Genomic DNA, 10,000 nt, shown 5'->3' on the forward strand with positions numbered 1-10,000 from the left:
AACTGCTATGGGTCCTCATGTCAGTTGTACGTCCCACAGGTCATAGATCATGTGGATAAACTGAATGTGTCTCTTTTTGTTTTAGACCAATGGACACTGAGGTAAGGTACTGTTATATTTACTGGTATTTACAAGGTATTTGGAGAATTTTGGGACGTTGTTATTGGAAAGTAGATATGATGGGGTAGTGAAAGACAGAGTGACAGAGAATAAGAGAGAGAGAAAGAGAGAGAGAGAGCGCATGTGTATTCTTGTTTATGTGCGTCGTTATCTGTAGAAAATAACACTGAGAGAGAGAGAGAGAGAGAGAGAGAGAGAGAGAGAGAGAGAGAGAGAGAGAGAGAGAGAGAGAGGGAGAGGGAGAGGGAGAGAAAGAGAAGTGTGGGAAAAATATCCTGAGGCCAGAATCAATTCTGAATCTCCAGGTTTCAGGTTTATGAGAGTCCCCTAAACCAACTGTGCTGGATACACTGAAGTGCTTTCCTCTGTATTGCTCTGTAAATGTTGTGTGCACGCCAAACAGAAAAAAATATACCCGGCACCACAATGCAACAGCTCGCTTTTGTTAAGACACCCAAATGACCAAAAATGTTTCCACATTAATATTGAAAGTTGTCACGTCTGTCTCACTGAATATGAAACATGGATTCTCGGAAGGCGTTTTTTAATGGCGTGGCCCCGCGCAGCGTCTGAACATTACAAAGTGCCTCTCTGGTCTCCCTCCCTCCCGCTCCCTCTTTTTGTCCTGTCGACTTACTGTCAACGTAATTCACCAATCAATTGCCTCCAAGGGTCTCTGTTAGAGCAACAAAAACAGCCAAACACATATCGAGAAAAGGAGAGAGAGAGAGTGGAGTGGAGGAAGTAGACAGAGGGAGAGAGAGCGAGAAAATGAGAAACAAATTGATACAGAACACGAGAGAGGGGGGAGCATTTTGAGTGAATGACACGATGGGGGGTGGGGGGGGGGAGTGGGGGTCAGGGTAGAGAGAGAAATAAAATGAGAAACAAATTGATAGAGAACAAGACAGAGGGATATACATATATATATGTGTGTGTGTGTGTGTGTGTGTGTGTGTGTGTGTGTGTGTGTGTGTGTGTGTGTGTGTGTGTGTGTGTGTGTGTGTGTACATGTACTGTATACTGTATATATACGTATATATTTTGTATGTATTTGAGTGAATGACTGAGAGAAACAAGTAGAGGAGGAGAGAGCAGAGGAGGTAGCCGAGACAGAGGGAGGAGGCCATACGTATATATATTGTATACAGTGTATATATATATATATATATTAAACAGGGAGGGTGCCATGTGTAATTACCGCTTGTGTCTCCGGCTTCATGATGACGGTGGCTTTGCTTGTCTGCAGGCTGAGGGTGGCTTGGCTCGTCACTTTCACTCGATACGCATCAGTGTAATCCTGAGAGCAAGCAGATTGTGAAAGCGCAATTTGATTGAGCAATCTCTGTAAAAACCCCCCGAAGAGATTTTTATTTTTTATTTTTTATTTCTCACACAGCTCCTGTCGTCGGCGGCGGCGGCAGCAGCAGCACGCCACAGCCTACCGTACCTGCCGGCGTAATTCATCAAGACTGAAGCACCAATCTCACACACACACACACAAAATAGGCACCTGCACACACACGCACACACGCACACACACACACACGCGCGCGCACCTGTATGCACGTACGCACAGACACAAACAAACACACACGCAGACACACACATACACACACCGCAGTCGAAAAAGGCTTTGAAAAAATCTGTTTAGCATGTTGTCTCTCACACACATATGCACGCACGCACACACATACAAATACACACACGTGCACACATGCATACACGCACGCACGCACACACACACACACACCTTGTGTCAGTCAATCAGGGCCGTGAAAAAAATGTTTAGCATGTTCTCTCATCAAGCACGCATACACGCACGCACGCACGCACGCACGCACGCACGCACGCACGCACGCACGCACTCACACACACACGCACACACACACACACACACACACACACACACACACACACACACACACACACACACACACACACACACACACAAACACACACACACACTGTCATTCGAACAGGGCCATGAAAAAATCAGTTTGGCATGTTCTGTTATCAAGCACGCACTCAGGCACGCACACACACATACACACACACACACACAGACACATTCTCTGTCTCCATAATTTTCTCTCTATCTCTCTTGCTCCCTCTCTCTCCCCTCTCTCAGCTTTTTGATATTCCACAGCAATACGGCTGGTTTTATTAGACTGTCAACCATTTTCAAATAAGAAGTCATTTAACCATACCAGTAACGCAAGACGACTACAAGTATATCCAAACATCTCATGATTAAAAAAAAAAAAACCCCGCCCCTGGCGCTGTAACAGAATCAGATTGCTTGCACTCCTCAGACTGGTATGAGATATGAAGCGTGTTGTCAGAAAAAGAACATCGTTGGTGCATGAGATAAGACACATGCTGTCAATGTGTGCCGTGTGCTCCACTTAGGACTGGACTGGCCATCTGGAATAAAGCAGGCATTTCCCAGTGCCCCCCCCCCCCCACAACCTTGTGGGCCCCTATTTTCAGAAATGCAAAAAATATATATATTTATTTTTTTACATTTCTGAAAATAGGAGCCCACGAGGGTGCGAGGCCCACTGGTGAGTCAGTTCTGTGCCGCTAATTATGAGGGGCCCCTTTAAGCAAAAAAGTGCCCTGGCCCTACTTCTCCCTCAGTCCAGCCCTGGCTCCACTTGTCAGTCTCTGTGCTGGTTGAGGGCTGTCGGTTTCCCGCTCCTCTCACCTCCAGCATGGCACTAAGAGCTCCCATTGACCTTAATGTTCCTTTTTTTACACAGCAAAGATGGCTCATGGAGACTTTGACACATGGATCGCTATTACCATGGTTTCACTGTACTTCCATGAAGAGGGTACAGAACACAGAGATTTGCCTGGTTAACACCAGACCTAATCACAAGTGAGATATCTTATATATATATATATATATTTCAGATCAAAACGATTGTGTAGAACTAAAGGCAGGATGAGAGTTCCCAGGCTACACAGAGATGGCAATAAAGGTGAATGTAATTCCTTTCTACTTCATCTTTGGTAGTTATGTGGTGGTCATGTGTTAGTCTTTAACGAACAGGAAGCTGATGCCTAGAACTATAGGGATCTGTAGGCTCTTTTCCACTTCCCGTTTTCTACCTGGTATAGCTCAACACAGCATGACACGTCCAACACTTGTTGCTTTTCGATTGGGCACAACACAGCTCGACTCAGCGAGAAAACCAGCCGTCCGGCTGAAGCGAGCTGAGCAGTACTGTTGACAAGTCTGCTCACTGATTGGTAAGTAGGAGCCTCAGAGCGAAAAGTAGCACCACCAACATCTCTATATTCTACCAGTTTGTTTACTTTCCTCATGCAGCTCGAAGATTATGATTATGACGGCTGGTGCCTTAGGCGGTGCTGGCACTGCCCACATGTATTGTTGCCACCCTCTTGCAGGCAACGCGGTTTGGAATGGAAACCTAACCAGGGTGGATTGCAGGGGTGGAACTTAAAAAAAATCCCCCACCAGTCACTGTGGCAGGTAGATTCTAAAATCTACCAGTCACTTACAATTTTTACCAGTCACCATTTTTACCAGTTCATATTCAACAGTTCCAAACATTGTAATGCCAAGTCAGATCATTTTCTGATCAATACTTTTGTTTCAGAGGTCATAAATTCAGTTATTGTGATGCCAATAACTCACAACCAATTAGCTTAAACCTTTGATGTTGGATCCTGCGTATAATTAACCTGGGCGCCTATAAAAAAAAAAATCACCCGTCAAGGTGACTGGTGGGTTGACATATTTCACCTGCCAAAGGCCAAATTCACCAGTCATTGGCAGGTGGACAGGTGCTTATCTCCATCCCTGGTGGATTGACAGTACCACTCAGCTCGACACGACACGGCACGGCACGGCACGGCATGGCACGGCACGGCACGGCACGGCACGGCACGGCACGGCACGGCAAGGCCGAAAAAATGGCACAACGTTTCGACCAGCAAGGTCTTCATCAGGTGTGAGACCTTGCTGGTCGAAACGTTTTTCACATTAAATCACGACAAGGGAGCTTTTGCGGTCTGCAAATATTTCTTCTCTTTTTTCCCCATCTGTTCTCACCTCCAGCATGGTGCTGTTCCACAGGCGGGCGTAGACGGTAACCGTGGCGCTGGTGTTCATGTCTCTCAGGGGGCAGGTGAAGGTGCGGCACTTGGCTCCCCTGTCGCAGCTCTGCAAAGGGAAAGTAGAGGGCGTTAGAATGTGTACCAGTAGGTACAGTATTTAGAGAGATAGTTTCTATGAGTGTTTATTTTTTCAGATGTGCTGATTTTGCGAGGACCATCCTAAAAGAGGGATTAGAGGTCATGCAACTGAAAAGCAACTGATCAAGAAACTAGCCAGATGAGTATCGTATAAAGATCTATGGAGTACAGGGAGCAAGGGAGCATATGTTAAAACAAAGATCAAGCAGATCAAGCACCAGATTTGGAAGATCCATCCATCCATCCATCCATCCATCCATCCATCCATCCATCCATCCATCCATCCATCCATCCATCCATCCATCCATCCATCCATCCATCCATCCATCCGTCCATCCGTCCATCCATCCATCCATGGTTTTAGACTTGTATTTTCCGGTGATCCTGTGTGTGTCTCTACACATTGATACAATTTACACAGCCTTCACAGGTTTTGAATTGAAGTGGCATTTAGACAACAGTGTTATTGTAATGTAATGACACTTGAACTAAAAGTGCTTTTCCCACATAATAAGCCAATTTAATAACTATGAGTCACTTGACAAGGCTCATTATATTAAATTATACGTCATTTATACACCGGTGTGTTTTTGAAAATGGTGGGGCCACAATGCAACCAATACCTTTCCCTTCTACTGGTCATATAGCTCAAAACGTCTATGTACAGTCATGCAAGTATCGCAATAAAGAATTAACAACAGCTGTCATCAGCTAATCAATACTCCCCGTTACATACAGTATACATATTTTGTCGCTGTGTTGTTTTGTTGTCCATACGGCGGCAGGTTGTTGACTGTAAGATCGCTTCCAGATATATCTGCTAAGGTCTGACAGCTCCTGTTTGCCGGCCCATCATCTATCTTATGCCCTTAGCCCTTATCCGATATCCCTTATCACTGCTCTCATATCCACTCTGTTCCCAACACTTTTCATCCTCTGACTTTCTGCCGCTTTTGTATCGTTCGCCTCTTGGAGGTCATATGACAAATTAGCGCATGTAAACAACACTATATGTAAATAACTCAAAAGTATACGGTGCTTGTAGTACAAACAGGAAAAAAAACCACACACTGACACGTCAACAGGAAACACATACAAGGCTTTAACAGATATTGCCAGGGTGTGCTGACCTTTCTAATACGGTATCAATCAGACATCCAATTACAGAGAAATGCTTAGCCTTGCTGCTTGTCTCATGTGGCACTTAAGGCGTAAGGTCAGGATGATCCATACTCATCACCTTGATGTGGTATGGTCTCTATTTTTTTGTCTGCCTCGTAGTAGCACAACCTAAGGGCTTTTTTCTGTGAAATGCACTTCTAGCGCGGCTCCACTGTAATGAGGGTTCTATGTCTTGTCACTGCCCACTCTTCTCCTCCTCCACCCTCTTTTGCTTTGCTCTTCCACTTTTCTCTCTCGTTGCTTTCACTCTCGCTCTCTCGCACTCTCTCTTCTTGCTCTCTTTCTGCTCTCTCTCTCTCTTTCTCGCTCTCCCCTTCTCTTTACGTACCTTCCTCCCACATTATTTTTCTCTCTCTCTCCCGTGCACTCTCTCTCTCTCTCTCTACCTCGCTCTCTCCTTCTCCTCTTCACCGTCTTCCCTAGTTTTCTCTCTCTCTCTCTCTCTCTCTCTCTCTCTCTCTCTCTCTCTCTCTCTCTCTCTCTCTCTCTCTCTCTCTCTCTCTCTCTCTCTCTCTCTCTCTCTCTCTCTTACATTCTCTTCTCTCTTCTCTCTTGGCCTCTCTCTCTCTCTCCTCCCTCACCCTTCTTCTTTTTCCTCTTTATCCCACTCTCTCTCTCTGCCTCTTTCCCAATCCTTTGGTCTGGAGATGAGACAAGGGGTTGCCGAGGAGAGAGGAGAGGAGGCACACAATCACAGCACACAGCCCCACAGCCTAATCATACACACACGCACGCACGCACGCGCACACACACACACACACACACACACACACACACACACACACACACACACACACACACACACACACACACACACACACACACACACTGTATATCTATAACACGTCAACAGCCAGTGTGTAGCACACACACACACACACACACACACACACACACACACACACACACACACACACACACACACACACACACACACACACACACACACACACACACACACACACACACACACACACACACACACACACACACATGCGTTGCACTCATGCACACACGCATGCACACACGCACTGTACACACACGTACTATACACACAGGCTGTATATCTATAAGATGTCTGCAGCAGCCTGTCATGTCAGGGTACTGGTGCGTCCACTGCGATCTCGATATGGGGGCGATGTAATGCAGGCGGCGGGTGGGTGGCGGAGCAAGTCAAGTGCCTCCCTCCCTCCCTCCCTCCCTCGCAGCGTTGTGAAATTGAATAAGCCTAGAGCAGTGGTTCCCAAACTTTTTCAGACTGAGGACCACTTTGCCCCCCCTAAAAATGTTCAGGGACCACCAGTCAACTGAATTGACAGTTGGGGGTGCTTATTTGACACTGCTAATTTCGATGCAGATCACTCAATTTTTATTCAGATTTACAAGTGGTGAAAATAATACTTCAGTTATGTTTAGCTTTGTAATTCTGTTACAAATATAGCCTACTGCTAGCTCGTCTTGGAAAAGTACAAAACCCCTCGCGGACCACCTGAGCGTTGTCGCGGACCACCAGTGGTCCCCGGACCTCACTTTGAGAACCACTGGCCTAGAGCTAGGGCTGATATTTCTCCGGTGGGGCTCTCTCTCTCTATCCCCTTACCAGACTGATGAGCTTCTTGCGGGTCCTGATGGCCTTCATAGGGGCCTGGGAGAGGGCTTGGTCTGCCTGGAGGCTCTCCCCCTCCCCCTCCTCCTCCCCGTACGCCTCCTGCCCTTCTCCACCCTCCAGGGAGGTCAGTTCGCGCCTCCGCCGACGACTCAGCTCGTCCGTCAGCTAAACAATATAATACAAGACGTAAGTTTAGATAAATAAAACAAGGGGGGCAGCCACAGAGGGAAAGTGTGTGTGTGTGGGGACAATGATTATTTCCGATGTCAGTCATTATAATGATGTGGTTCCGATGCGTCCACTAGCCATTTCCTTACTCTGATGCTTATTGAAAATGTTGCCAGCTAAGCTACTGTGACAGGCAAGGTTAGCATATGTACACTAGCATGGACAGATCATTTTTTATTCATGTAGTCTTGCAGTCCTCAGACGTTGACTTATTCATACACATACTCTTTGCTATGTATCAGTGTAAATGTAGCACTATGGTAGAGCCATAATGGCCCTTTGTAAGTGTTGACATTGTGTTGAAAATTTGAGATGTTGAAAAAGCTGTTGGGTGTTTGTCGCCGTGTTTGAACAGGAAAAATGTCCATGTCATATGGACACATACAGTAGGCGCTGCGAAAAAGAGAAGAAGATAGCAAGAATCGGTAACACTTTATATGAAGCCCATATCTCATTATCAGCACATGTATAACAAACTATAATGTGCATTATAATTACTTACAACATATATTTATGACTACACTCATAATGCCACTTTATATTAACTGACACGTTATATTAACAGTTATGAATAACCAGAAATCTAGCTTACAGTGCTTTATATAAATCCAAGGGTGTTATGAGTGCTCATTGACTGGCTATAAACTACAGGCTACCTGATTATGTTGTAAGTAATTGTAATGCATATTACAATTTGTTATAAATGTGTTCCTAGTGCGCTATAGATATGGGCTTCATAGAAAGTGCTACCCAAATCTCTATTCCACAAGTCAGCCTTTCCAGCCTGCGTACTCACTCACCTGGAGCCTCAGGGGATTGACCACGGCCTTCTCTGGGGGAACGCAGGGGCCGGAGGTGCCCACGGTTGAGATTTTGGTCAGGTACAGCAGCCATTTCCCATTAGACACCTCAAAGGGCCAATCAAAGGCGACCTGGAGAGTGCCCAGACTCCCCAGCGGTCTCCCCACCAACTTCACCTGCGGAGTGAAGAAGGGGAGGCATAGCAGGGGAGTAAAGAGGAAGGAAGGATAGCATCAATTCATTTCAAGGCAGCCCAGGTGGTGCAGTTTCCTGGTGAACCAGAATGGGCTACACAAACCTTCTGGTACACCTGTGATTCGCTCTCCTCCTCCGTTTACAAAATAAACGGGGCAGCACGACGAATCAGGATCGTAGGGAGGGATTTCAGTGGGTATGACGTTTATCGAACGCAACTCCCTCCCCCAGGGTAGTTCGGCTGTGCCCGCCCCCTCCCTGAATCACAACAGTAATGGCGGCGTGCGAGGAGTTATCATGCGTCGGGATGGAAGCAGTAATTTCAGCGGTGTTATCCAAAATACCTCAAGTTGATTTTCTAAAGGATGTTGTTCTGTTTTGGTTCCCGACCTGGCAGCGCTTACGTGACGACACGTCCTACGTCACAAAGCTTCAACGTGAGTGGTCGAAGTGTCATGTCATTCATATGAGGTTGCTCCAACCGCGTGCAAGCATCTTTTGACTAAACCCCGCCTGCGGAGAGGCGTGAAAGGGCAGTGTGCCAGTAGCCTGTTACTTACAGGCTACTGGTTCACCAGGAAAGTGGTGCAGTGCAGTGCAATGCAATGCAGCGTCCTGACAGGTCTGGACTGGCCATCTGGCATAGTGGGCATTTCCTGGTGGGCCCTGCACCGTCATGGGCCCCTATTTTCAGAAATGTTTTTCAAAAAAGTTTTTTTGAGTTTATTTACATTTCTGAAAATAGGGGCCCACGAGGATGCGGGGCCCACCGGTGAGTCAGTTCTGCCACGCTAATTAGGAGGGGCCCCTTTAAGCCAAAAGTGCCCGGGTTCTATTTCTCCTCAGTACAGCCCTACCATACCGTCTGGCATGTTCTCTTAGCAAAAATCTTGCTGAATATGAAGTGCAGGGTTACTTTATATTTGCTTGGATTTCTTTTGTTATTACTAGTATATTATTATACTGTGCACTGCACTAAGACTAAGATCTCAATTTGCTCGATCAAAACAAATGGTTTGTGTGTGTGTGTGTGTGTGTGTGTGTGTGTGTGTGTGTGTGTGTGTGTGTGTGTGTGTGTGTGTGTGTGTGTGTGTGTGTGTGTGTGTGTGTGTGTGCGTGCGTGCGCGTGCATGCGTGTGTCTGTGTGTGTGTCTGTGTCTCTGTGTGTGCCTGTGTGTGTGTGCATGCATGCGTGCGTGGTGCGTGCGTGCATGCATGCGTATGTACGTGTGTGTGTGTGTGTGTGTGTATGTATGTGTGTGTGTGTGTGTGTGTGTGTGTGTGTGTGTGTGTGCGTGCGCGTGCATGCGTGTGTCTGTGTGTGTGTCTGTGTCTCTGTGTGTGCCTGTGTGTGTGTGCATGCATGCGTGCGTGGTGCGTGCGTGCATGCATGCGTATGTACGTGTGTGTGTGTGTGTGTGTGTGTGTGTGTGTGGTTCAACTACAATGGCTTTGCCTGATGGTGCAACTGTGCAGTATTTTGAGTGTGTGCCCAACACCCACTAGTGATGGTTTACCACTATGAGAGGACATGGAAAATGATGCTGATGATGATCGCCATCATCGGGACATTTCAGGGGTGAAACCTGCAATAAACCAATCAGAACGGCCTATTTTCTCTCCACCAGCCATTTGTGC

The 10,000-nt window shown here is 46.7% G+C and overlaps 1 protein-coding gene across 1 annotated transcript in view; it reads right to left on the bottom strand.

Moving 5' to 3' along the window:
• The window catches only part of itga3a (integrin, alpha 3a), a 104,691-nt gene that overhangs the window by 6,195 nt on the left and 88,496 nt on the right, over positions 1-10,000 (bottom strand). The window contains exons 21-24 of the mRNA XM_063190157.1: positions 8,167-8,343; positions 7,130-7,303; positions 4,205-4,315; positions 1,322-1,420 (exon numbers count right to left, since the gene is read on the bottom strand). Coding sequence (XP_063046227.1) covers positions 1,322-1,420; positions 4,205-4,315; positions 7,130-7,303; positions 8,167-8,343 — 561 coding nt within the window. The remainder of the gene's footprint in view (positions 1-1,321; positions 1,421-4,204; positions 4,316-7,129; positions 7,304-8,166; positions 8,344-10,000) is intronic.

This window comes from Engraulis encrasicolus, chromosome 2 (genome assembly GCF_034702125.1).
Source record: "Engraulis encrasicolus isolate BLACKSEA-1 chromosome 2, IST_EnEncr_1.0, whole genome shotgun sequence".
NCBI lineage: Eukaryota > Metazoa > Chordata > Actinopteri > Clupeiformes > Engraulidae > Engraulis > Engraulis encrasicolus.